General features: G+C 50.7%; 2 protein-coding genes across 4 annotated transcripts in view; both read left to right on the top strand.

The window, feature by feature from the left end:
- Ip6k2 (inositol hexakisphosphate kinase 2) overlaps positions 1–8,250 on the top strand; it is a 29,926-nt gene extending 21,676 nt beyond the window's left edge. For all 3 annotated transcript variants that reach the window (XM_042665860.1, XM_042665862.1, XM_042665861.1), the window contains exons 4-6: positions 740–915; positions 5,989–6,164; positions 7,486–8,250. In XM_042665860.1, coding sequence (XP_042521794.1) covers positions 740–915; positions 5,989–6,164; positions 7,486–7,986 — 853 coding nt within the window. In that variant the 3' untranslated portion in view covers positions 7,987–8,250. The remainder of the gene's footprint in view (positions 1–739; positions 916–5,988; positions 6,165–7,485) is intronic.
- Positions 8,251–10,621: 2,371 nt separating this feature from the next.
- Positions 10,622–25,478, top strand: Nckipsd (NCK interacting protein with SH3 domain). The gene is made up of 13 exons (XM_042665962.1): positions 10,622–10,811; positions 14,715–14,824; positions 16,070–16,274; positions 17,029–17,119; positions 17,385–17,869; positions 19,653–19,823; positions 20,622–20,708; positions 20,826–20,964; positions 21,116–21,196; positions 21,929–22,057; positions 22,605–22,697; positions 22,859–23,031; positions 24,480–25,478. The coding sequence occupies exons 1-13, from the start codon at positions 10,641–10,643 to the stop codon at positions 24,681–24,683; spliced, it is 2,139 nt and encodes a 712-aa protein (XP_042521896.1). The 5' UTR covers positions 10,622–10,640; the 3' UTR covers positions 24,684–25,478.
- Positions 25,479–27,382: the final 1,904 nt, after the last annotated feature.

Below are 27,382 nucleotides of genomic sequence, written 5' to 3'. Positions count from 1 at the left end.
CCAGCATCATTATTAGAGTTCTTGATTATAGCCATTCTAACTGGGGTGAGGTGGTATCTCAATGTTGTTTTGATTGGCATTTCTTTTATGGCTAGAGAAGTTGAGCATTTCTTCATGTGTCTATTGGCCATCCTTCTTTCCTCTTCAGAGAAGTTTCTCTTTTAAGTCTTTAGTCCACTTATTTTTTGTGCAGTTGTTTCTTTGAAGATTTGTTGTTGGGGGATTTAATTTTTTGAGTTCCAGGTATATTTTAGATATGAGACCCTTGTCAGTTTTTTTTTTTTTTTTCCTTGGGTCCGGTCGTGGGGCCTGAACTCTGGGCCTGGGCGCTGTCCCTCAGCTCTTCAGCTCAAGGCTAGTGCTCTACCTCTTGAGCCACAGCGCCACTTCCGGCTTTTTTTCTTACGTGGTGCTGAGGAATCAAACCCAGGGCCTCGAGCATGCAAGGCAAGTGCTCTACCACTGAGCCACCTTCCCAGCCCCAGACCCTTGTCCGTTGTATGACTAGTGAAAGCTCTTTTAATTTTTCATTTTATTTTAATAAACTTATCTGTGGAATAATACATATAAGACAAAATATATTTGTTTGAAGTATTTAATGAGTTCAGACATAGACATGTGAGATCACCACCATATTAAAATATCAAACTTTTTCATTACTCCAAAAATGTCCTTTATGACTCTTTGATAACCGACTTAATGAGACATGGTGATTTATTGGATCTTTATCTCTTCACAGCCATAAGTTAGAAGAAGAATTTGAGTGGCTAAAGAAATCTGAAGTCGTATACTACAACATAGAGAAGAAGGGGAATATAAGTTCCCAGCTTAAACACTACAATCCTTGGAGCATGAAATGTCACCAGCAACAGTTACAGAGAATGAAAGAAAATGCAAAGCATCGGAACCAGTACAGTATCCTTTGTGCATAGGGTATCTTTGCCTTGGAGAAGGGGAGAAGGAAGGAGAGATTAGGGAGGGAAAAAGGACAGGTATTTTCTTGTTTGTTCTTTTGGGTTTTGGTTTGTGAGACAGCAGGGTCTTTAAACTTTAAACTGATTGCTGTGATTACAGGCATGCACCACCACAGCATGGACATGGTTAGGATTTTTAGTCAAGGTTGAGTTTTTTTCTACAGGTTCTCCTAGGCTGCCTTGTGTGGTAACTGGGGGCAGATACCACCTCCTGAGGGATAGGGTCTGATTTAGTGAATAATGGTTCTTGGGAGGTAAAAGAGCTAACTCTCACTCATCATCAGGAGGGTTTTAGCTGGGGAGACTAGAGAGAGGTGGCAAGGGTTGGTACTGATTTTCAGACTCGTGCAGACAGGTTCTAAATAAGAGCTGACTGGAAGGACTGAAAGGTGGGAGGGAGGATTGACTCCCTCTCCCACTTAACCCATAAAGATACTATTTAGCATTTTTTTGGTTTTTACACTACTGGGATTAAGCCTATAGATTCATGTTTTTTTTTTTAAAAAAAATTATGGGTTAGCATTCATCAGAACTGAAATTTTATTATAACTTTTTTTTTTGCCAGTCTTGGGGCTTGAACTCAGGGTCTGGGCATTGTCTTTGAGTTTCTTTTTGCTCAAAGCTAGCACTCTACTACTTGAGCCCCAGCACTACTTTTGGCTTTTTCTGTATATGTGGTACTAAGAAATTGAACCCAGGGCTTCATGCATGCTAGGCAAGCACTCTACCACTAAGCCACCTTCCCAGCTCTTTATTTTAACTCTTAGGAAAACATTCAAAACAAAACAAAACAAAAAACAGCATATTTCATTGAATCCTAAGTTCTCATCATCCTGGTTTGTCAATTTCATGTCCTAACTATAATACCTATAACATAAATACCAGCCCTTTACAACCATTTTTCTCTGTATGTGTGTTAAGTGTAAGTAAGTACAAGTGCTATAGATCCAACCTGTGACCTTTTGCATGCTAGACAAGCATTCTACTACTGCTGTATCTCTCTCTCTCTTTCTTTCTTTCTTTTTTGTCAGTCGTGGGGCTTGAACTCTGTGTCTAGGCACTGTCCCTTAGCTCTTCAGCTCAAAGCTAATGTTCTACCACTTGAGCTACAGCACCACTTAGGATTTTCTGGTGGTTAATTGGAACTAAGAGTCTGAGTGGTTGGGAAGGTGGCTCAGTGGTAGAGTGCTTGCCTTGCATGCATGAGGCCCTGGGTTTGATTCCTCAGCACCACATAAGCAGAAACGGCCAGAAGTGGCACTGTGGCTCAAGTGGTAGAGCGCTAGCCTTGAGCTGAAGAGCTGAGGGACAGCACCCAGGCCCAGAGTTCAGGCTCATGAATAAAAATAAAAATAAAAAAAGAGTCTCACTGACTTTCCTGCTCAGGCTGGGTTTAACGACAATCCTCAGATCTCAGCCTCCTGAGTAGCTAGGATTATAGATGTGAGCCACTGGTGCCCAGCTTATTGCTGTATCTGTAGCCCCTTTTCAAACAAATTTTCTTTCAGTTGGACTCTTTGAAGCAAATCTAAAGTAAATCCTGAGCTGGGAATGTGGCTTAGTGGTAGAGTGCTTGCCTTGCATGAATGAAGGCCTGAGTTTGGTTTCTCAGTACTATATACACAGAAAAAGCCAGAAGTGGTGCTGTGGCTCAAGTGGTAGAGTGCTAGCCTTCAGCAAAAGAAGCTCAGGGAGGGCTTGGGAAGGTGGCTCAGTGGTAGAGTGTTTGCCTTGCATGCATGAGGCCCTGGATTTGATTCCTTAGAGCCATATAAGTAGAAAAGCTGTAAGTGGCTCTGTGGCTCAAGTAGTAGAGTGCTCGCCTTGAGCTGAAGAGCTCAGGGACAGTGCCCAGGCCCAGAGTTCAGGCCCTACAATGGACAAAAAAAAAAAAGAAGAAGAAAAAGAAGCTCAAGGACAGTGCCCAGGTCCAGAATTCAAGTCCCAGGATTGGCAAAAAAATAAAATTAAAAAAAAGTAAATCATTTCATCTCTACACTTTAGCATTTGTCTCTGAAAGAACTGTATTTGTTGACAGTACTGGGGTTTGCACCCTAGGCCTCAGCCTGCTAGGCAGGGGCTCTACCACTTTAGCTATGCCACTAGCCTAAGATAAAGATAATTATTTATTTTCACTCTTGTAAAATACTTCAAGTCCCTATATTTCTAATTTCTCAGTAAGTATATTTGTACCATTGATTTGTTTGAATTGGGATGCAGGTTAGGTTCATGTGGTATAATGAATTGAAATGTTTTAAGTCACTAAGTAGCACTCCTATTTCTTGGAAATTTGTCGTGAAAGAGACTGATCCATCATCTTAAATTTACCTTTGGTATCTTGTTACTGTGTTTCTCCCACTTTCCAATAAGTTGATAATTGAATGTAAAGGCTTGATAAAACAGGTTCAGTTCCTGGGAGGTAAGGAGCAAGAACCTTCAAGAGATGGAATTGTACATTGGGAACTACACTGGTTGCCTTTCTCTTTTGAATTATTATTGCCTTAGAGCCATCTCTTCCATTAGGTGATTAAAAAACAAATTTTTAGTCATCAGCTAGAATCAAGTAAACAAAGAGCAACTTTTCTTCATTATTGTCCTGCTGTACAGTTTTATGTAGGAGGGAAGGCTAAATGTTTATTTTCTTTTACTAATTAGTATTTGAAATAATGGGTGGGTTCCCTAACATTTTCCAGAGATACCCAGTGAATTTTCCTCGCGCACGTGTGTGTGTGTGTGTGTGTGTGTGTGTGTGCGCGCTGAAACTAGGGTAAAAACTAAGGGAGGGCTGAATGTTCTCATTTGTTTTTTTTTTTTGGCTCAAGGCTGGCGCTCTTACCACTTAAACCACAGCTCTATGCTTTTTTGCTTGTTAATTGGAGATGTGAGTCTCAGATTTATCTGCCTGGGGTGGTTTCACCCTGTTATCCTCCGATCTGAGCCTCCTGAGTAGCTGGGATTATAGTCGTGAGCCACCACCAGTCAGATAGCTAGTGAATTTTTTAGCATCATTATAAATGCATGAACTTAAATATATCTGTGGCATTGTAATTCATTGCGGTTGTGATGCTCAGAATATTCCAAGTTGGACACAGCCAGGGTAGTTTCTAATGTTGTCATGCTTTCTGGTACGAAAAAAATAGTTCAGGAAATGGCTGTGAATATTTTCTCCCCAGTTGTAAACTCAAACCATTCTTCTAGAGCTCGGCAGATCTTTTCAGTAAATGGCTAAATAGTAGATAATTTAGCTTTTGGTGTCCATACAGTTTCTTTGTGACAGCTTTATCACTGTACTATGAAAGCAGCTATAGATAATAATGTAAATTCATGATTGTGGCTGTGTTCTATAAAACTTAAGTCACTGATTGAATAGCATTTCATTTTCTTTTTTGGGGGGGGAGGTCGTAGGGGCTGAACTCTGGGCCTGGGCGCTGTCCCTCAGCTCTTCAGCCCAAGGCTAGTGCCCTACCACTTGAGCCACAGTGCCACTTCCGGCTTTTTTCTGCGTATGTGGTACTGAGGAATCAAACCCAGGGCCTCATGCATGCGAGGCAAGCGCTCTATCACTGAGCCAACTTCCCAGCCCTAGCATTTCATTTTCATAGGTCATAAAGTGTGTGTGTGTGTGTGTGTGTGTGTGTGTGTGTGTGTACACATAAATATTTGTTTTGTTTTTTGTTGGTTGCTGGGCTTGAACTGAGGGCCTGGGCGCTGTTGCTGAGCTTTTGTGCTCAAGGCTAGCTCTCTATGACTTTGAGCTACAGTGCTACTTCCAGTTTTTCTGGTGGTTGTCGAGAAGAGTTTCATGGACTTTCCTGCCCAGGATAGCTTTGAACTTTGGTCCTCAGATCTCATCCTTCTTAGTAGCTAGGATTACAGGCATAAGCCACTAGCACCCAGCTAGGTTTTTTTTTGTTTTTTTTTTTTTTGGGGGGGGGGGAGTTTGGTGGTGGTTGTTTTGGTTTTGTTTTAGCTTTTAATAACCAATCCCAGCTACTTGGGGGGTGAAAGTAGAAAGATCACAATTTAAAGACAGCTGGGCACAGAAGTTACAAGACTGTCTCAAAGATAAACCAGTCTTGGTATCTTATGCTCTACCTACAGAGATAGCACAAGTAGAAAAGTTAAGGTCTGGGGCTATTTCTTGGCAAAAGCTAGATACTCTACCTTAAAAAAAAAAAAAAAAAAAAGCAAAGACTGATGAGCGTGTTGCAAGTGTACTTGCTAGTAGGTCCTGAATTCAAGGCCCCTCTCCCCCAGATACACACACCCTTCTAGCTTATAGACTGCACAATGAATGAGTAGACCATAGTTTACCAATTTCTCCCCTCCAAGGCGGGGGTGGTTCCTGTTAATGGGAGATGGTGAGACATGTTTGTGCTTATTACTTCTGGTCATTGTTTCTAGATCTTTCTGTACATGTGGATCATAGACAATTTTTAAAGCAAAGAAATATTTTCATCCAGGCTCGGATGGCTCACCCCTGTAATCCTAGCTACTCAGGAGGCTGAGATCTGAGGATGGTGGTTCAAAGCCAGCCCAGGCAAGGAAAGTCCATGAGACTCTGATCTCCAGTAAACCACCAGAAAACTGGAAGTGGTGCTGTGGCTCAAGTGGTAGAGTGCTTGCCTTGAGCTGAAGAGCTGAGGGACAGTGCCCAGGCCCAGAGTTCAAGCCCCACGACCAACACCCCCCCCTCCCCAATTTTTTTTTTCTTCATAATTTCATACTGATAGCCAAATTATCAGATTTCTGGACCTTATTTGCTGTTATTTGTAGGTGGGGACAGTGTGCTGTTGGAATCTGGTCCTATACCTAGCTATTCTGGAAATAGTGTGCACATCTCCCAGCAAGCACCCTGGCCTCCCTGAGTAGATGACGGCTTAACTAGTGGGGTCTCCTATAGACTTGAGCTCCTCTGGGTCTCTCCGCATGTGGGCATTAAGCTCTGAGAGTAGTGCCAAGCCCCTGTGTAGCACTAGCACTTTCCTTGTGAATATCTTCCTTAACAACTGAGAATTTATCTTATTGGAGAACCTGACTTCCCGCTACGAGGTGCCCTGTGTCTTGGATCTCAAGATGGGCACACGGCAGCATGGCGATGATGCTTCAGAAGAGAAAGCAGCCAACCAGATCCGAAAATGTCAGCAGAGCACATCTGCGGTCATTGGGGTACGCGTGTGCGGCATGCAGGTGAGTTCAGGCCAGGACAAGAGCTGGCTGGGCCATCCAGTGGCTCGTCACCCTGGCCAGGGCATAGTCCTGTTGTCTATAAAGTACTCACATTTGAGCCTTTATGAGTCTTGCTTTGTGACAATAAGAAAGCTTATGTAAGCCCAGTACCTGCGGCTCAACGCCTGTAATCCTAGCTACTCAGGTGGGTGGGATCTGAGGACCAGAGTTCAAAGCCAGCCTGGGCAGGAAAGTCCATGAGACTTATCTCTTAATTAGCTAGCGAAAAAGCCAGAAGTGACAGTGTCCAGGCCTTGAGTTCAAGCCTGGCATTAATAAAAAAAAAAAAAAAAAAGAGGGCTGGGAAGGTAGCTCGTTGGTAGAGTGCTTGCCTTGCATTCATGAGGCCCTGGGTTTGAGTCCTCAGTACCACATAAGCAGAAAAAGCCGGAAGTGGCGCTGTGGCTCAAGTGGTAGAGCGCAGCTTTGAGCTGAAGAGCTAAGGGACAGTGCCCAGGCTCAGAGTTCAGGCCCCATAACCAACAACAACCAAAAAGGAAAGAGCCCAGTGCTGGTGGTTCATCCCTGTAAACCTAGCCACTCAGGAGGCTGAGATCTGAGGATCATGGTTCAAAAGCCAGCCTAGGCAGCAAAGTCCGTGAGACTCATCTCCTATAAATCACTCTGAAAAAGCCAGAAGTAGAGGGTGGGAAGGTGGCTCAGTGGTAGAGTGCTTGCCAGCATGCATGAAGCCCTGGGTTCGATTCCTCAGCACCACATAAACAGAAAAAGCCAGAAGTGGCACTGTGGCTCAAGTGGTAGAGTGCCAGCCTTGAGCAAAAGAGGCTCAGGGCCATGCCCAGGCCCTGAGTTCAAGGCCCAGGACTGGCAAAAAAAAAAAGAAAAAGCTAGAAGTGGTGCTGTGGCTCAAGTGGTAGAGCACTAGCCTTGAGTACAAAAGAGGCTCAGGGATAGCACCCAGACCCCAAGTCAAGCCCCAGGACTGGTTTTTAAAAAAAAAAGAAAGAAAGAAAAGGAAAGAAATCTTGTGTGCCTGTGTGATATCTCTTGAGACTGGCTTGCCTGGCCAAGTCCAAAGTCTGGACAGGGGACAGGAGTTGAGCACAAGGCAAGAGGGCGGGGCTGCCTCCCTTGACATAAATAGGGGCCAGGGGCCCACGGACTGAATCAGCCTCAGATAGCTACTTTCTGGTTAGATGTTGATCAGAGAAGATACCAATTGGCTCTTGTGTGATTGGTGTGCTTCCCAAATGAAAGGATCAAATCTGGGCTTTACGTCCCTCCCAAACCCCCTACAGTAAGGTCCTTATTTCTCACACAGGTCTACCAGGCAGGCACTGGCCAGCTCATGTTCATGAACAAGTACCATGGGCGGAAGCTCTCTGTGCAGGGTTTCAAAGAGGCGCTTTTCCAGTTTTTCCACAATGGGCGGTACCTGCGCCGGGAGCTCCTGAGCCCTGTGCTGAAGAAGCTGGCGGAGCTCAAGGCCGTGCTGGAGCGACAGGAATCCTACCGCTTTTACTCCAGCTCCCTGCTGATCATCTACGATGGCAAGGAGTGGCCTGAAGTGGCTCTGGACTCCGATGCTGAGGACTTGGAGGATCTGTCAGAAGAATCAGCCGATGAGTCTGCTGGGGCCTATGCCTACAAGCCCATTGGCGCCAGCTCCGTGGACGTGCGCATGATCGACTTTGCACACACCACCTGCAGGCTGTTTGGCGAGGACAGCGTGGTCCACGAGGGCCAGGATGCCGGTTATATCTTTGGGCTCCAGAGCCTGATAGACATCGTCACAGAGATCAGTGAGGAGAGTGGAGAGTGAGCTTGTCGGCTTGTGGAGGACCTGAGAGACTGTGTGTGTCCCAGGCCCAGCTGTGCTGCGCCAGGGAGGAAGCCAGTATGGCCAGGTGGTGGCCCCTGGGGCTGGTGCGCAGTGGCCTCTGGGAGCCCCCAGCCAGCCCCAGCCCCAGCCACGGAGTTTTATTTATTTTAACTATTTCTTCAACATTCCACATATGATGATGCAGATACCTCTTTGTTCCCTGAGTGTAATACAGATCTAATACAGATCTTTTTGTTTATTGTATCCAGTGCTACTGTCATTTTTTTTCCCATACACACACACATCATCCTTCCCACATGCTGGGACTTCCTCCCCTCTAACCCAGTAATATTCTGGATCCTGTCCCACAGTCCAGCAACTTAAGATCATCCAGAAAAAGCCATGTGCCTTCTGTGGTCTGTAGCTGGTTGAGTCTGCTAGCAACCCTATCTTAAAAGTTAACACTTGAAAGCCTTGCCTTAAGCCTGTAATCCTAGCTGCTCAGGACGTCGAGAGCTGAGGATCACCGTTTGAAGCCAGACAAGGCAGGAAAGTCCTAGAGACTCTTATCTCCAATAAACGACCAGAAAACCGGAAGTGGTGCTGTGGCTCAAGTGGTAGAGTGCTCACCTTGAGCTGAAGGGCTGAAGGACAGCGCCCAGGCCCAGAGTTCAAGCCCTACGACCAACCAAAAACAAAAAATAACACTTGACACAGGTCAACTTAAGCTATGCAACTAAAGCAGAAGTTGGGTAGCAGGGGCTCTAATCCTTACGTGTGTCACGGGCAGTAGCTAATTGGCTGGACATGATGGCCAATACTGAACTGATGTTCAAGTAGCCACTCAGCTGATTGGTTGCTGCCATAGTAAAGGGGCTCAAGGGGATGATACAGTGGACAGGGGTGGCCTTGGCCTTACCACCTGCCAATACTCTTATCCAGTTCTGGATTCTACTAGCCTTATCCCCCACAAGGTCCAGCTAACACAACCACTGCTCTGGGCTTGGAGGGCTTCTAGAAAGAGGAAAGGCCAAAGAAGATCTTGAATTGCTGAGTCAGGTGCAGGGAAGCTAAGGTCCTGGTTGTCAGGTTCTAGCAGCTCTGTCTCCCACCTGAATCAGCTGGCATCTCCTTCCAAGGCGCCTCACTGGGCCCAGCATCAGTGCTGCCTCTCCTCTGATCCTCATTCTCAGGCCTTCTAGTGGAGGTGTGTGGCAGGACCAGCCCCTGGGATTCTTTTTTTTGTTGTCATAGGGCTTGAACTTGGGCCTGGGCACTATCCCTGAGTTCTTCAGCTCAAGGCTAGTGCTCTACCGTTTAAGCCACAGCACCACTTCCAGTTTCCTGGTGGTTAACGAGAGTCTCACGGACTTTCCTGCCTGTGCTGGCTTTGAACTGTGGTCCTCAGATCTCAGCCCCCTGAGTAGCTAGGATTACAAGTGTGAGCCACCAACGCCCGGTGCCCCTGAGATTCTTAACCAAGACCCTTGGAACCTGTTCCTTGGAGTTCCCAGGAACCCACAGCAGAGATATCAAAGACCAGGAGGACTAGGCTGACTGAAAAGTTGAGGGCGTCAAATCTTTTTATTGAAACGTTGCTTATATGGCCCAGGCTGGCCTTAAACTCACATCTTTAGGCCTCTGCCTCTAAATGCTGGGATTACAGAAGTAAGTATACCACCATGCCCTGTACAAGGCATGTTCTTAAGACTTCATGATACCCCCTCCCCCATCCACTGGCAGTACTCTTAACCTGCTCTCAGAAGAGACATCAAAAATAAGCCAATAAGCTTTTCAGTCCTCTAAAGAACAAAAGAGCTGCCGATAAGAGTGGGAAATAACCAATAGGCAAAGGGCCAACCCCCTGGGCAGGTTAAAGAGATGCCAATGGCTAAGGTTTGGCCAGCAGCACTTGTGGCTTTTTCTGCTTATGTTGAGGAATCAAACGCAGAACATCCTGCATGCAAGACACAGCACTCTACCACTGAGCCACCTTCCCAGCCCTCCAGTTTCCCTTCTTATAGACGAGATCACTGCTCCTCTGTTCTTCCCTGGGATGGTTAACAGAGCAGGAACTTGATAGGGTGTTGCGAAGCCTAAGACTTGGAAGTATTTGATCAGCAAGATCCAAAGTGACCCCTCTTCTAGCGCCCATCCTGATGGTTAGCAGGCCAGGCCCCACTTACTGCCTGGAGTCTGCAGGGACAGAGCGCGCTTTCTTTAAAGGAAGTGGTAGGATAAGGGTCACCGTGGAAGACCCGGATGGAGCGGGAGACAACTTGGGGGCTCAGGTGTTGAGGATCGGCTTGGAAGCCAATCACATCTTCAATCCAAGGTCTGGGAAAAGCCAAGAGAGCTGGGCGCCGCGACCTCCCGCCAGGGGGGCGCTGCTGTCTATCATTCTCCGGAGGGCGGGGCGGTGCCGTCGCGGAGCGCGCACGCGCAGTACCGTGTCACACGGGGTGGAGGGGGGCGGGAGGGGCGGGGCGCCGCGCGGCGGGGCGGGGCTCGAGCGCGCGTGCGCGCGTGCGCGCGCGCGGCACCTCCCCGGGGCCTGGCTTAGCCAAAAAAACCAAAACAAAACCCCAGCCGCCTCTAGCACCGCCGCCGCCGCTTGGCCTCCCCTGAGCCCCGGCACCCCCCCAGGTCCCCCCATGTACCGAGCGCTGTACGCGTTCCGCTCGGCGGAGCCCAACGCCATGGCGTTCGCGGCGGGCGAGACCTTCCTGGTGCTGGAGCGCAGCAGCGCGCACTGGTGGCTGGCGGCGCGGGCGCGCAGCGGGGAGACGGGCTACGTGCCGCCCGCCTACCTGCACCGCCTGCAGGTGAGTGTGCCCCCCCAGGACCCCCGCACCCCGTCCGCGGGAACGCCGCCCGCCTCCCCCACCCCGCAGCCCTCGGCCCTGGGAGGCCGAGCGGACCCTATAGGAAACACCCCCCCCCCCACATACACACACAAGTTCCAGCATCATGGCGGGGGTAAGGGGGGGGCTCCCACCTAGCCCCAAATCCGTGCCCTTGAGGTGACAACTCGACCCCTCCTCCCCACCCCACGGAGACTTATTGGGGGGGGGAGGGGAACCCCAGGACACCCCCCCCCCCACACACACACACCGCCTTCCCCGCTGGAGGCCTTCCATCTGAAGAGAATTCCAGTCCGAGAGACTTCAGACCAGTTTCTGGAGTCCCTGAGACACCCCCCCCCCCCATCCTCCACACCCCACCCCCAAACCTCTCCTATCTCCTTGGCCTGCTTCTGAAGATGCCACGCTCTCGCCTTCCCCTCCCCCAGCCCGCACACCCTTTGGAAAACCACCACCTTTGACCATTCAGGATTCTGTCCACCTTGCACCCACCGGCCTGTTTCCAGACACCCAACAGGGCCTCCCCTTCCTCTCCTCCCCACCCCCCCTGCTTTCAACACTGGAGACACAGACACCCCCCCCCCCATTTCCTAGATGCCCCTCCCAAAGTCCTGAAGTCTGAGTTATCTTTACCTTTCTCTGTAACTTCACCCCATCTCCTCTAAGCTCTGCCCAAGAAACAACCTTCCCCCCCCACACACACACATTTCCTGGGGACACTTCCCTGGCATCAAACCCCCCTCCCCACCCAATTCATCCTCAAGCCTCTCCAAGGCCACAGGCTTCCTTCCTTTTGAATCTAGAAGCATCATTCTTCGCCCCAAGCCTGGAACAGGGCCTGCTCCCATTTTAAGGAAGTGCGTCCTTAATCCAAGGCTCCCCCTCCTTCCCCCCCCACTGGCCTGACCATGGCCCCATTTCCTTCCTGTAAAAGGCTGCAGTCCCAGTTTCTGATTTCCAAAGCATACTCCTGCTAACTCTTTGGGGTTTGGGGTATCTTGTCTTTAGCTGATCTATTCTGACCACAGTGGGAAAGAAAGACCAAGACCCAGAGCCCCTCTCTAGCCTATATGCCAGAAAGTTCTGCCCATCCTAACCTTTAAGAAATGTCTAAGGGTTGGGAAGGTGGCTCAGTGGTAGAGCGCTTGCCTCGCATTCATGAGACCCTGGGTTCAATTCCTCAGCACCACATACACAGAAAAAGCTGGAAGTGTTGCTGTGGCTCAAGTGGTAGAGTGCTAGCCTTGAGCTGAAGAGCTGAGGGACAGCGCCCAGGCCCAGAGTTCAAGCCCCACGACCAACCAAAAAAAAAAAAAAGAAAATGTCTAGTCCCAGCCCAGCCCAGGACAGAAATAACAGGATAAATTTGGAAATGTCATCTGGTTGTTGATAAATGGATGGGCCTTTTAGGGGCGTCTTCACAGGCCCCTTAGCCTCATCCCATGTAGAAATACTTGAAGAGTAGGGAGAGGGCCCCCCCCTGGATACTAGGATTTCTGGGTCTTGTGTGTGTGTGTTCCAAACTCTCTGAGATTGGGGTCTCATCTGAGGCGTGTCAGGGAATATCCTGTCTCTTCTCCTATTGGGCCTGTTGAGGTCCCAAGCAGTACCAATGGGGTTAAGTGTTTGGGGAGGGCTCTGTTGCTCACTTTTGATTTCCTTTCCCCTCCCTTCCCCCTCCCTCCCCCCCTCCCCCCCAGTCATAGGGCTTGAACTCTGGGCCTTGGCCCTATCCCTCAGCTCTTCAGCTCAAGGCAAGCACTCTACCACTTGAGCCACAGCGCCACTTCTGGTTTTCTGGTGGTTAATTGGAGATAAGAGTCTCATGGATTTTCCTTGCCTGGGTTGGCTTTGAACCGTGATCCTCAGATCTCAGCCTCTTGAGTAGCTAAGATGACAGGCATGAGCCACCAGTACCCGGTTCCAGCTTGATTTCTTTCTGGATGCTCCCTGTGTCTCATCCTGATTCATTTTCCCTCTCTCTCTCTCTCTCTCTCTCTCTCTCTCTCTCTCTCTCTCTCACACACACACACACACACACACAGAGGAATTGAACTCAGGGCCTCATGCATGCTAGGCAAGCACTCTACCACTAAGCCACCTTCCCAGCACTCATCCTGACTCTATCTGGGTATTTTCTCTTCTTCCTCTGACTCTCCCACTCTGTCTGGCGCTCATTCTGCCTGCATTCGCTTCCCCTCTGCCTGCCCTCTCTCCCAGTCTGTCTTACTCTCCGTGTGTACGTGCATTTTTCTCTTTCTGCCCCCATCTGTCTCTTCTCTCCTTGTACCCCAGTATAATCCATGCCAGCCGGAGGGCTTTGCCAGTCTCTGTACCCATCTGTCTGTCCATATCAGGAAAGCATCTCAAACCCACTCTGGAGTAAGCTGACCTTTGATCTGAAGCTCCTGCCTGGCCCCAATAGAGCATGGAGGACAGGGCCAAGGGCGGCTGGTCCCATGGCTGTTACCCACATGCCACTCTGTGTGAGGTAGTTTAGATCTCTGGGTTGTTGGGGATGACAGAACAGGGATCCTGATCTCTGATCAAAGACTAGGCCTGGGCTGGGAAGATGGCTCAGTGGTAGAGTGCTTGCCTTGCATGCACTGAGTCCCTGGGTTGGATTCCTCAGCACCACATAAGCAGAAAAAGCCGGAAGTGGTACTGTGGCTCAAGTGGTAGAGCACTAGCCTTGAGCTGAAGAGCTGAGGGACAGCGCCCAGGCTGGCTTTGAACCACGATCCTCAGATCTCAGCCCCAGCATCTGGCTCATGTCCTTGATCATAAACACAACTGCCTTCCAAAACAGGTCTATAAAGGTGACAGGGAAAGCTTGGGACTATAGGGTTGGCAGTAGGGATTGGGAACAGAGGACCTCTCAGCCTATGTTTAGCTCCTGGGGCCTGCAAAGGACTCTAGCAGGTTCTGAAGTATGACCTTGGTTTTCTGAAGGACTAGTGGGACACAGAGGGACTTATTAAGGATTCCACACAGGACAGACGTCCCCTGCTTGCATCTCAATTAGGACTCTGAGCCAGGATCAGGGGTGGACTAGGAGGGGAACTCCTGGGCTGTATTTTTTCTCTACATCCCTGGATTTTGAATCTATTTTAACTGAGAGGCCCTGGTATATGTAAAATGGTGTCATGGGAGGGGCCGGCTTATGTTCTTGCTCTCTTGAGTGATGCAATGTGAGAATCTCGTTCTCTCTCTCTCCGTGTGTGTGTGTGTGTGTGTGTGTGTATCATTTAATTTATTTATTGCATGGTCCTGGGTCTTTCTCTCTCTCTCTCTTTTCTTTTTTTGGCCAGTCCTAGGGCTTGAACTAAGGGCCTAGGCACTGTCTCTGAGCTTTTTTTTTTTGGTCGGTCGTGGGGCTTGAACTCTGGACCTGGGCGCTGTCCCTCAGCTCTTCAGCTCAAGGCTAGCACTCTACCACCTGAGCCACTTCCAGCTTTTCCTGCTTATGTGGTGCTGAGGAATCAAACCCAGGGCCTCATGCATGCAAGGCAAGCACTCTACCACTGAGCCACCCTCTCAGCCCCATCCCTGAGCTTCTTTTGCTCAAGGCTAGCCCTCTACTACTTGAGCCACAGCGTCACTTCCGGCTTTTTCCACGCTATATAGTACTGAGGAATCGAACCCAGGGCTTCAGGCATGCTAGGCAAGCACTCTACCACTAAGCCACTTTCCCAGCCCCTCGTTCTGTAACTGCTATTCCCAATTTGGCCCTATGTGCTCCTCTCCAGCATTCCTGGATTTAGCTTAGTGGTCCTCTGCCTGGCTCCAGCTTGAGCTCGTCCTGGTTTGAGTACCCCTTACTTGGTCCTCAGGTCTCACTGCTCTCTTCCCCTTCCCACCCAGGGCGTGGAACAGGATATTCTCCAAGCCATTGACCGTGCCATTGAGGCTGTACACAATACAGCCATGCGGGATGGTGGCAAATACAGCCTGGAGCAGCGCGGAGTCCTCCAGTGAGTGGCATCTGCCAGCGAGCATAGTGGGGTGAGGTCTTTTCAGTGGGGACCAGAGATGTGTAGTGGCAATACTGGGGTGCCAGAATGGGGTGGAGCTTGGGGAAGATGGGAATGAGAAGTATGGGGAGGGGAGGGGGGGCAGGATCCCAGCATCCTGCAGAGGCCATGGGATGGATGACTTTGGGACTTTTTATTTTTTCCTTTTTGGTCAGTGGTGGGGCTTGAACTCAGGGCCTGGGTGCTGTCCCTGAGCCTCCTTGTGTTCCAGGCTAGCGCTCTATCACTTGAGCTACAGCTCCACTTCTAGTTTTCTGGTGGTTCATTGGAGATCAGAGTCTCATGAGAGCTGGGAAGGTGCCTGGCACTCAGGAAGCCCTCGGTTCGATTCCTCAGTACCACATACACAGAAAAAGCCAGAAGTGGCAATGTGGCTCAAGTGGTAGAGTGCTGGCCTTGAGCAAAAGAAGCTCAGACAGTGCTCTGGCTCTAAGTTCCAGCCCCAAGACTGGCAAAAAAAAAAAAAAAAGTCTCATGGACTTTCCTGCCTGGTCTGGCTTTGAACCTCGATCCTCAGATTTCAGCCTTCTGAGTAGATAGAATTACAGGCATGAAGCTGGGCACTGGTAGCTCACGCCTGTCATCCTAACTACTCAGGAGGCTGAGATCTGAGGATTGTGATTCAAAGCCAGCCTGGGCAGGAAAGTCTGTGTAACTCTTATCTCCAAACAACCACCAGAAAACCAGAAGTGGCGCTGTAGCACAAGTGGTAGAGCGCTCACCTTGAGCTGAAGAGCGGAGGGACAGCGCCCAGGCCCAGAGTTCAAGCCACACAACTGACAAAAAAGAAAGAGAAAAAAAAAAAGAATTACAGGCATGGGCCACCAGCACCTTGCTTCCTTTAGCTTTTTCACTTAAAGTTGGTGCTTTACCACTTGAGCCATAATCCACTTCTAGATTTGTGTGTGTGTGTGTGTGTGCCAGTCCTGGGGCTTGAACTCAGGGCCTGGGCACTACTCCTGAGCTCTTTTTGCTCAAGACTAGTTCTCTACCACTTGAGCCACAGCTCTCCTCTGACTTTTTTTTTTTTTTTGCTTGTTCATGGGAGATAAGAATCTTACTGACTTTCCTGCCCGGGCTGGCTTCAATCCGTGATCCTCAGCTCTCAGCCTCCTGAGTAGCTAGGATGACAGGTGTGAGCACCTGATGAAAGTGCCCTCAATATTGTCCCTGTCCCTCCATCAGGAAACTGATCCACCACCGCAAGGAGACCCTGTCTCGAAGGGGCCCCTCCGTCTCCAGTGCTGCTGTTATGACCCCATCCACCAGTGACCATCATTTGGATGCTGCTGTTGCTAGGCAACCCAATGGAGTGTGTCGAACTGGGTTTGAACGGCAGCATAGCCTGCCTAGTTCTGAGCATCTTGGGCCTGATGGAAGCCTCTACCAGGTACGTGGGGAGGAGGTGGGTGGGATTGAAGGCTTCATCCAGAGGCCCAATGGTCTACTCAAGTTAGTGATGCAGCCAGAGACATAGCTCTGCCTATACCCAAGGCTCAGCACCTCAGACAGTGTGGCCTGTCCCCAAAGATCCCTCCTATTCTATTTTGTCAGTCCTGGGGCTTGAACCCCTGGCCCGGGCACTATCCCTGAGCTTCTTTTGCTCAAGGCTAGCATTCTACCACTTGAGCCACAATGTTACTTCCAGCTTTTTGTGTGTATGTGGTACTGAAGAATCAAACCCAGGGCTTTGTGTATGCTAGGTGAGTACTCTACCACTAAGCCACATTCTCAACCCCTCCCCTCCTTTTTTTTTTTTTTGTCAGTTGTGGGGCTTGAACTCTGGGCCTGGGTGCTGACCCTGAACTCTTCAGCTTTTATTCAAGGCTAGCACTCTACGTGTACCACTTGAGCCATAGCTTCCTTTCTGGTTTGTGTGTGTGTGTGTGTGTGTGTGTGTGTGTGTGTGCGCGTGCGTGCGTGTGCATGCATGTGTGTGTGTGTGTGCGCGTGCGTGCGTGTGCATGTGTGTGTGTGTGTGTGTGTGTGTGTGTGTGTGTGTGTTTCATGGGAAATGAAATCTCACAGACTTTCCTGCCCAGGCAGCTTTGAACCACAGAGCCTCAGCCCTCAGCCTCCTGAGTAGCTAGGATGACATGCATGAGCCACCAGTGCCCGACCCCAAACCCCTTCTGTCTCCCCAGATCCCACCCCAGCCTCGTCGAGCAGCGCCTACCACTCCACCTCCCCCAGTGAAGCGCCGAGACCGTGATGCCCTGGTGGTTTCTGGGAGTGGTAAGAGGGAGTTGAGGGAAATGGAGGTGTGAGGGCACCCTAGACTTGGAATCCTTGCTTGCTGGCAGATTGGGGGAGAGGAGAGCTTTCAAGATAGGCTTGTGTCCCATGTTGGGAGTGGAGGAGACTGAGCTCATTGAGGAGACAGGGCCTGGCCTAAGATGGGGCCTTGTTACTGGTACTGTGACAAGGTGATGGGGGGGCTGGGTGGCAGGGTGCGGGGAGCAGAGCCCATTCCAACATAACATCTATTCTCTGCTCACAGGCAGCCGCCACGCTGGGCCCTCTGTGGGCAGTTCTACATGCAGTGGCTCCTCAGTCAGCAGTACCTCCCTGGACACACTGTATACCGGCTCTAGCCCCTCGGAGCTAGGCCCCAGCTGCTCGCCCACACCTCCCCCCGTGCCTCTTCGGAGTACCCACACCACTATCTCCCAACCCCAGCCCCCGAAGCCTCCAAGCCCCGAACCCCCTGCCGAGGAGGTGGCCGCCGATCCAACCCCAGCTCCCGATGATCTGGAGGCCCTGAGCTCCCTGAACTTGGGGACCACGGAGGAGAAGACAGTGGCAGAGACCACAGTGCCCAGAACCATTGGGGCAGAGCTGATGGAGCTGGTGCGGAGAAACACCGGGCTGAGCCACGAGTTATGTCGCGTGGCCATCGGCGTCGTCGTGGGTCACATCCAGGCCTCGGTGCCAGCCAGCTCACCCATCATGGAGCAGGTTCTCCTCTCGCTGGTAGAGGGAAAGGTGAGGGAGAATGAACAGAAAGGCCAAGAGCCACCCCAACCCTCAGGGTGAACCCCTAGCCCTGCCGGGCTCCCGGCCTCCACGCCTCTACCTAGCCTGTGCCTGACAGGTAATTGTTGAGCCCTAAACTCTAGGCTTCCGCTGTGCTGGCTACCTGGGGAGAAATTTCAGCCGATCTAAGAAGGGGAAAGGGCGGGGCTGGGAATGTAATGGTAGAGTGCTTCCCTTGCAAGCAGGAAGCCCTGGGTTCAATTCCTCCGTATCATATAACTAGAAAAAGTCAGAGATAGTGCTGTGGCTCAAGTAGTAGAGTGCTAGCCTTGAGCAAAAGAAGCTCAGGGGATAGTGCCAAGGCCCTGAGTTCAAGCCCTAGGATTGACAAAAAGAGGGGGAGGGAGAAAGAGTTCCAGGCAAAGGCACAGCCTAGACCCATCTCAGGAAGCAGAAGAAGAGCTCGGCTCAAGGACCCTGCCATTGCTGAAACACAGAGTGAATCAGGAGTCTCACGCCTGTCATCCCGGCTACTCGGGAGGCTGAGATTTGAGGATCATGGTTCGAGGCCAACCTGGGCAAGAAAAAGTCCTTGAGATTCTTTATCTCCAATGAACCACCAGAAAACTGAAAGTGGAGCCGTGGCTCAAAATGGTAGAGCTCTGGCCTAGGGGAAAGAGAGCTCAGAGATAGTGCCCGGACCCCAGGTTCAAGCCCCACAAGAACAAAAAGCAGCAGCAGCATTAGGAGCAGGTTATATAGGAGTTGAGACTTGGCAGTGGTAGCAAGTGAGGGAGGGGTGAGAGAAGCCTCCTGTAGTTTGGAATGCGGGGGGGGGGGGGGGGGGGGAGGAGCAGGGGGGTGGAGACAGGGCGAGTCTGAAGGCTGACTATAGAGACGAAATAGACTCAGGGTATGGATGAGCACGATGCCTTTATGGCCTTGGCAGTGGAGAGAAATGCATTATGGGAAACTTATGATTAAGGGCTGCAGGGCCTCACCAGGGTTCAGGAATTGCGTGAGGTGTCTCCTTAGGGCTCCCACGAGGGTTCTGATTGGAAGGTGGAGGGAGGTAGACCAATGGCATACCTGTACTGGCCATGCTAGCCAAGGCTTGTTCAGCAAGGCTTAAGAAAAATGCAGGGGGTGGGTCTATAACAGGCCCGGTGCCACTTTGTGTGGAATTGGGAGTATGGGGTCTCACAGTCACATTCAGGGAGTCGGTACCCTCATCCAGGACTGAGATGAGAGCAAATAGTTGAGAATTCAACCCCGCCCCCCCCCCCCCCGCCTCCCCCCACCCTCCAGATGTCCTAGGAGGTCATCCAGACAAGTTGAAGCTGGGTGCTGATGGTGCTGATGGCTCATGCCTGTCATTCTAGCCTCTCAGGAGGCTGAGACCTGAGGTTCACAGTTCAAAGCCAGCCCAGCTAGGAAAGTCCGTGAGACTTTCTAATTAACCACCCAGGGTGGCAGCATGGGATGCGGGGGAGAGTTAAAAGCCAAATGCTGGTAGTTCATAGTTCACGCCTGTCATCCTAGCTACTCAGGAGGCTTTGATTTGAGGATTGCGGTTCAAAGCCAGCTGGGCCAGGAAAGTTCCTGAGACTCTTATCTCCAATAAACCACTCAGAAAACCGGAAGTGGCGCTGTGGCTCAAGTGGTAGAGTGCTGGCCTTGGGCTGAAGAGCTGAGAGACAGCTCCCAGGCCCAGAGATCAAGACCCATGACCAACAAAAAAACGCTGATGGGCAGGAAGTGTCCTGAGCTGTATCTTATTCTCTCTTCCCAGGACCTGAGCACGGCCCTGCCCTCTGGGCAGGTCTGCCATGACCAGCAGAGGCTGGAGGTGATCTTTGCAGATCTGGCTCGGAGGAAAGATGATGCACAGCAACGCAGCTGGGCTCTGTATGAGGATGAAGGCGTCATTCGCTGCTATCTGGAGGAGTTGCTTCACATTCTGGTGCGGGATGAGGGTTCCATGTGTATGTCCCCCAGCCTATAGAGCATCCATCTCCACCCTACCCCATCTACCTTTCACACTGAGATTCTGGGCTGGGAAGGTGGCTCAGTGGTAAAGCGCTTGCCTCGCATGCATGATGCCCTGGGTTCGATTCTTCAGCACCACAGAAGCAGAAAAAAGCTGGAAGAGGCACTGTGGCTCAAGTGGTAGAACGCTAGCCTTGAGCTGAAGAGCTGAGGGACAGCGCCCAGGCCCAGAGTTCAAGCCCCACAACTGACAAAAACAAAACAAAAAAACCACTGGGATTTTGTGTTGCTTTTTTTGGCCAGTCCTGGGGCTTGAACTGAGGGCTTGGGCACTGTCCCTGAGCTGCTTTCTGCTTAAGGCTAGTGTTCTACCACTTTGAGCCACAGCCCAACTTCCACATTTTGAGTGGTTCATTGGAGATAAAGAGTCTCACAGATGGGGCTGGGAAGGTGGCTCAGTGGTAGAGCGCTTGCCTTGCATGCATGAGGTCCTAGGTTCGATTCCTCAGCACCACATAAGCAAAAAGAAAAAAGCCAGAAGTGGCGCTGTGGCTCAAGTGGTAGAGTACTAGCCTTGAGCTGAAGAGCTGAGGGACAGCACCCAGGCCCAGAGTTCAGGCCCCACAACTAGACCAAAAAAAAAAAAAAAATGAGTCTCACAGACTTTCCAGTCTGGGGCTGGCTTGGAACCCCGATCCTCAGATCTCAGCCTCTTGAGGAGCTACAATTACAGGCGTGAGCCACCAACAATTTTCCTCCTCTTCCCCTACAGACCGACGCCGACCCTGAAGTTTGCAAGAAAATGTGCAAGAAGAATGAATTCGAGTCCGTCCTGGCCTTGGTGGCCTATTACCAAATGGTATATGCAAGCTGGGGGTGATAGGGTGTGGAGGGGTAGGGATGAGTAGGGAGGGGGGGATCCGCAGCCACACCCGCACCCCCTCCTGGACCCTGAGCACACAAGATCCTCTGCCAGGAACACCGAACATCACTGCGGCTGCTGCTTCTCAAGTGCTTTGGCGCCATGTGTAGCCTGGATGCGGCCATCATCTCCACGCTGGTGTCATCTGTGCTGCCCGTGGAGTTGGCACGGGACATGCAGACGGACACACAGGGTGAGGTCAGGGGTGGGGGTGGGGTGTTAAGGAGCTTCCTAGCATCTCAAGATGGGGGTGGAGGGGGGGCTCCATCATTTGCAGAGTTCCTGCCATCTTTGGGGAGTACTGATTGCCTGCCTTCCCTTTCCTCTCCCCCTACCCCCTCTAGACCACCAGAAGCTCTGCTACTCGGCCCTCATCCTCGCCATGGTCTTCTCCATGGGAGAGCCAGTGCCCTACGCACACTATGGTAAGAATGTGACTGCCGGGCGCTGGAGGCTCACCCCTGTCATCCTAGCTATTCAGGAGGCTGAGATCTGAGGATCACAGTTCAAAGCCAACCACCAGGCAGGAAAGTCCATGAGACTGTTATCTCCAATAAGCTACTCAGGGGCTGGGGAGGTGGCTCAGTGGTCGAGTGCTTGCCTTGCATGCATGAGGCCCTGGGTTCAATTCCTCAGCATCACATAAGCAGAAAAAAGCTGGAAGTAACACTGTGGCTCAAGTGGTAGAGTGCTCGCCTTGAGCTGAAGAGCTGAGGGACAGCGCCCAGGCTCAGAGTTCAGGCCCCAGGACTGTCAAAAAGAAATACTGGAGGGGCTAGGAAGGTGGCTTAGTGGTAGAGTGCTTGCCTTGCATGCTTGAGGCCCTAGGTTCGATTCCTCAGCACCACATAAGCAGAAAAAAAAAGCCGGAAGTGGCGCTGTGGCTGAAAGTGGTAGAATGCTAACCTTGAGCACAAAAGCTCAGGATTCAAGTCCTAGGATGAGCCCCCCTCCCTCTCCTCCAAAATAAAAGCATCCACACTACTGACTGGCTGATCCTGAATCCCAAAGGTGTAGGGTCTGTGACCCAGAGATCTGAAGATCTGCTAACCTAACCAGTGCTTCTGGTAGGACTAGGTTGTGTCTAAGGCTCACTGGAACTCCAGAGGATGGGTGATATGGCAAGGAAGAGAGACATCTGTGTGCCTCTGTTCTAGAACATCTGGGCACCCCTTTCGCCCAGTTCCTCCTGAGTATTGTTGAGGATGGGCTGCCTTTGGACACCACCGAGCAACTGCCGGACCTCTGCGTGAACCTACTTTTGGCTCTCAACCTGCACCTGCCAGGTGGGAAGGGAACCCCCCAACTGGAGGGTGACAGAACCACAGGGAGGGGCTGGGAAGATGGTTCAGTGGTAGAGTGCTTGCCTAGCACCCAGGAAGCCCTGGGTTCAATTAATCAGTACCATATATACAGAAAAAGCCCAAAGTGGTGCTGTGGCTCAAGTGGTAGAGCGCTGGCCTTGAGCAAAAGTTAGGGACAGTATCCAGGCCCTGAGTTTAAGGCCTAGAACTGGCAAAAAAAAAAAAAAAAGCTGGGGTCAATGTCTCATGCCTATAATCCTAGCTACTCAGGAAGCTGAGATCTGAGGACTGAGGTTCAAAACCAGCCCAGGCAGGGAGGTCCATGAGACACTTATCTCCAAAAAACCATCAGAAAACCGGAAGTGGTGCTGTGGCTCAAGTGGTAGAGCGCTCACCTTGAGCTGAAAAGCTTAGGGACAGTGCCCAGGCCCAGAGTTCAAGCCCCAGGACTGACCAAAAAAAAACAAAAACAAAACATGGGATGCTTTCCAGGCTCCATCCATACCTATGCTTGTGTTTTCTTCTTCAGCACCTGACCAGAATGTCATCATGGCCGCCCTGAGCACACACTCGAATGTCAAGATCTTCTCTGAAAAGCTGCTATTGCTTGTGAACAGAGGGGGTAAGGACCCAGGAACCTGTGTGCAACCATTTTTTTTTTTTTTAACTCGGTCCTCACTTCCTCCTCCTCCTCACACCCTCATTCACTCATCTAACCCACTGGGGTGACCTGGGAACCTCAGCAAAGACATCCCCTGACCCTTGTGATTTCCTGCCCTCTAGATGACCCCGTTCGCATCTTCAAACACGAGCCCCAGCCACCCCACTCTGTCCTCAAGTTCCTGCAGGACGTGTTCAGCAGCACTTCCACGGCCACCATTTTCTACCACACGGATATGATGGCTCTCATCGAAATCACTGTTCGCCACATCGCTGACCTGTCACCAGGAGACAAGGTGCCTGGAAGTTGCCACCAAAGCAATGGTCACTGAGTGGAAATGGAACTCAAATTTGAGGGGTGGGGTGGGGACATAATACTCGGTGGAGATGAGGGCTGAGGTTGAAGCCAAGTTAAGTGTAAGAGGATACTCAGAAGCAAAAGAAGCTCAGAGACAATGCCCAGGCCCCAAATTCAAGTCCCAGGTCTGGCAGAAAAGAAAAGATGGGGCACCAGTGGCTCATGCCTGTAATCCTAGCTACTCAGGAGGCTGAGATCTGTGGATTTGAGATTTGAAGCCAGGCAGAGCAGAAAAGACTGTGAGATTCCAACAAACCACCAAAAGGCTGGTAGTACAGCTATGGCTCAAGTGGTAGAGAGCTAGACTTGAGCAAATAAAGCCAAGTGAGACTAAAGCTCTGAGTTCAAGCCCCAGATAGGAAGAGAAAGAGAGAGAAACAGACAACAGAAAATGTGTTGAGGAAGAGAATAGGCTACTAGAGGAGACAAGTAGGTAAGGCAAAGTTGGTCATATCCATCCACACAGGACCCAGAGCAGTTCTTATTCTGATAGGAACAGGTAAAATGTAACTGCAAGAGTGAAAAACAGGGGTTGGGAAGGTGGCTCAGTGGTAGAGTGCTTTGCCTAGAAATCATGAAGTCCTGGGTTCGGTTCCTCAGTACCACATAAACAGAAAAAGCTAGCTGGGCACCGATGGCTCACACCTCTAATTCTAGCTACTCAGGAGGTTGAGATCTGAGGATCATGGTTCAAAGCCAGCTGTGGCAGGAAAGTCCCTGAGACTATTATCTCCAATAAAACAGGAGAAAACCAGAAGTGGCTTTGTGGCTCAAGTGGTAGAGCACTCACCTTGAGCTGAAGAGCTGAGGGACAGCGCCCAGGCCCAGAGTTCAGGCCTGAGGACCAACAAAAGAAAAAGAAAAAAAACTTTGTTTTTCACTTTTTTTTTTTTTGGCCAGTCCTGGGGCTTGAGCTCTGGGCCTTGGGCGCTGTCCCTCAGCTCATCTCAAGGCTAGCACTCTACCATTGAGCCACAGTGCCACTTCCAGCTTTTTCTGCTTATGTGCGGCTGAGGAATTGAACCCAGGGCCTCATGCATGCAAGACAAGCACTGTATCACTGAGCCACCTTCCCAGCCCCATCTCTGAATTTCATTTTGCTCAAGGCTAGCACTCTACCACCACTTGAGCTTTTTTCCTGTGTGTGTGCTACTGAGGAATCGAACCCAGGGCTTCGTGCATGCTAGGCAAGCACTCTACCCCTAAGCCACAATCCCAGCCCCCATAGAACACCTCCTGAAGGCCATTTCTGCATCAGGTGCTAGGGACGCAGTACGGTTATTCAAGTTTGTGCGCTGGTCCTTAACCCTGGGATCCATGGGGCAGCTGTGGCTGAGTGGAGGCTGTCACTAGAACCTTCCCTGAGCCCCCCTGCTCTTCCCACAGCTGCGCATGGAGTACCTGTCCCTGATGTATGCTGTGGTTCGCTCCACACCCTACCTGCAGCACCGCCATCGGCTGCCCGACCTGCAGGCCACGCTCCGGCGCATCCTATTGGAGGAGGAAGTTTCGCCCCAGTGCCAGATGGACCGCATGATTGTCCGAGAGATGTGCAAAGAATTCCCAGTGCTGGGAGAAGCCCCCAGCTAGCATTTCCCTTTTTTTCTCCCTTCCCTGTAGCCCTGGTCAGGGTTACAGGGGACTTCAAGGAGGGGGGTTTACCCTAAGATCATTTTGCACTGGCATTAGGAGTGGATAAAGAAGCAGAAGGACCTGAGCAAGAGCCCCCACCCCCACCCCCACTGCGCACACTTGAAGTGGAACATAATGATGCACGGGGCCAAATGTAGGATTGGGGACCAAGGTGTGGGAGCTCTGCTGGGACGGAAGAAACGTGCAAGCTGAAGTTCAATTCCCCGCCTCTTCAGCATGCCACCCCGCCCCCCACCCCCGTACCCACGTGCACACCCACAGTCCTGCTATTGCTCCAGGCTGGGCCAGAGTTCTTCACCCTTTATCCTGCCTGCTCTGAGCCCTGGCGTCAGCAGAGCCGTGCCCTTGGGGTGGAGGGAGAAGCCCCTCCCACCAGCTCTTTGCCTTAGCTTTGCAGTGAGTTTGTCGCTCATGTGCAGCCCTGTCTCTGTACCCTTTCTCCCCCACCCCTTCCCCTAATAAGGATCTGTGCCCACCCCACTCACCCACCCACCCCACTGCTTTCAGCCCCCCCAGAGGCCTTGGCCAACCCTGCTTCTTGACAAGCAGGATTCTTGGAAACAGTCCATCCAGCCTGAAACCTCATGAAACGGGACGATGGTACCAAGAATGAAAACAAATGAATCTTATTTTCTCTGTTTAAAAAAAAAAAAAATGCAGACCGAAAAGCCATGTGTATTTTCCTATGTGCTGCAGCTCATCTTTGGAAATAAATTAACAGTCATCTGGAAATGGGATTCTCTGGATGATCCTGGGGGGCAGGACAGCGGAAGCATAGGGGTGCTGGGGGGCCCCAGCTCCTAAGAGCTCAGTAACTCTAGTATGCACTGACTTCAGCCCGGTGGGTGATGGACTCTGACAGGCCTGGATCTCTCTCTCTCCATCCCCACAGGCTTGGTTCCAGCCTTTCTACTCTGATCTCTCTTTTCCCAGAGACCACAGTCAATACCCCCTGTAGCCAGGTGCCAGTGGCTCACAACTGTAATCCTAGCTACTTAGGAGGCTGAGATCTGAGGATCGCAGTTCAGAGCCAGCCCTGGTAGGAGAGTCTGTGAGACACTTATCTCCAATAAACCACTAGAAAATTGGAAATGGTGCTGTGGCTCAAAGTGCTCTCCTTGAGCTGAAGAGCTGAGGGACAGTGCCCAGGCCCAGAGTTCAAGCCCCACAACCAACAAAACCAAAAAATACCCCCTGTAGTCAACTTATGAGGAGCATCTCCAGGCTTTATTCACATCTTCCTTTTTCTCTTTCATCCTTCCCTCCCTTTCCTTTCCTTTCTTTTTTTGGCCAGTCCTGAGGCCTGAACTCTGAACTCTGGGCCTGGGTACTGTCCCTGAGCTCTTCAGCTCAAAGTGAGTGCTCTATCATTTGAGTTACAGTGCCACTTCCAGCTTTTTCTGTTTATGTGGTGCTGAGGAGTCGAACCAAGGGCTTCATGTATGCGAGGCAAGCACTCTACCACTGAGCCACCTTCCTGTTTTCTGAGTCATCCCTCTTTTCTCAGTTGAAACTCTTGTCTTCCATGGCTGTTCCTAAAGGAAGCCAGCCTTCCTCCAGCCCCAATATTATCCAGTACTAGTTTCCTTGTGATGGCAGCCACAGCAGAGATGTGGTCATTTCAGTAGGTCACAGAATATGTTAACAAGGGCAGAGGTAGGTTTGTAGTCAGTACTGGGTCTTGAACTCAGGGCCTTGCTGTCTGGTTTATCCTTTTCACTCAAGGCTGGTACTGTATGTACCACATGAGCCACACCTCCACTTCTATGGTTTGCTGGTTCATTGGAGATAGGTGTCTCATAGACTTTCCTGCCCAGGTTGGTTTTGAGTCTTGATCTTCAGATCTCAGTCTCCTGAGTAGCTAGGATTACAGGCCTGAGCTACCAGTGCCCAGCTTTTATTTCTTACCCGAGACCCCTTATTCATCAGATGGGGCCACACATCTACAGTCACTGGCTTTGACTGGTTTGGAAGAATAGAATTTTTTTTCCCCAGTCCTGGGGCTTGAACTCTGGGCCTGAGCATGGTCCCTGAGCTTCTTTTGCTTAAGGCTAGCACTGTTACCACTTGAGCCACAGTGCCACTTCTGGCTTTTTCTGTGTATGTGTTACTGAGGAATCGAACCCAGGGATCCATGCACGCTAGGCAAGCACTCTACCATGAAGCCACCTTCCCAGCCCCTGGAAGTATTTTTTGTAGGCACTTTAGGATTTTTGTCTTTTTTTATTTTTTTTCAGTCATGGGGCTTGAGATTTGTCCACATAGCCAAGACCTAGGACAACACCACTGTCTCTTGCTGATGTGACCTAATTTTTATTTGGGTCAGTCATAGGGCTTGAACCCATGGCCTGGGTGTTGTCTCTGAGCCACTTCAAGTCACAGTGCCACTTCCAGTTTTCTAGTGGTTAAAGGTCCCATGGACTTTCCTGCTCAGTCTGGCTTCAAATTGTGATCCTCAGTTTTCAGCCTCCGGAGTAAGCTAGGATGACAGGCATGGCCAGAACTTCTTCAAACTGTGCCTCAAGTTTCTGCAGGATTTCCCAGATCTTTAACAAGGGCTAGGGGCTTCCTCTGTACTTTCCTTCTCACTGATGCCCAACCTTCCTCCTTTCCTTCCTCTAAGTTTATACTCTACT

This window comes from Dipodomys spectabilis, unplaced genomic scaffold, assembly GCF_019054845.1.
Source record: "Dipodomys spectabilis isolate Male_0828 unplaced genomic scaffold, ASM1905484v1 ptg000360l, whole genome shotgun sequence".
Classification (NCBI taxonomy): domain Eukaryota; kingdom Metazoa; phylum Chordata; class Mammalia; order Rodentia; family Heteromyidae; genus Dipodomys; species Dipodomys spectabilis.
This window is presented reverse-complemented; position numbering and strand designations above follow the sequence as displayed.

Excerpts from the sequence above, each read along its gene's own strand:
- Nckipsd (XM_042665962.1), top strand. The coding sequence starts at position 10,641 with ATGTACCGAGCGCTGTACGCGTTCCGCTCGGCGGAGCCCAACGCCATG. Across the intron at positions 10,812-14,714 it reads CCTACCTGCACCGCCTGCAG|GGCGTGGAACAGGATATTCT; the intron begins GTGAGTGTGCCC and ends CTTCCCACCCAG. Across the intron at positions 16,275-17,028 it reads CTGATGGAAGCCTCTACCAG|ATCCCACCCCAGCCTCGTCG; the intron begins GTACGTGGGGAG and ends CTGTCTCCCCAG.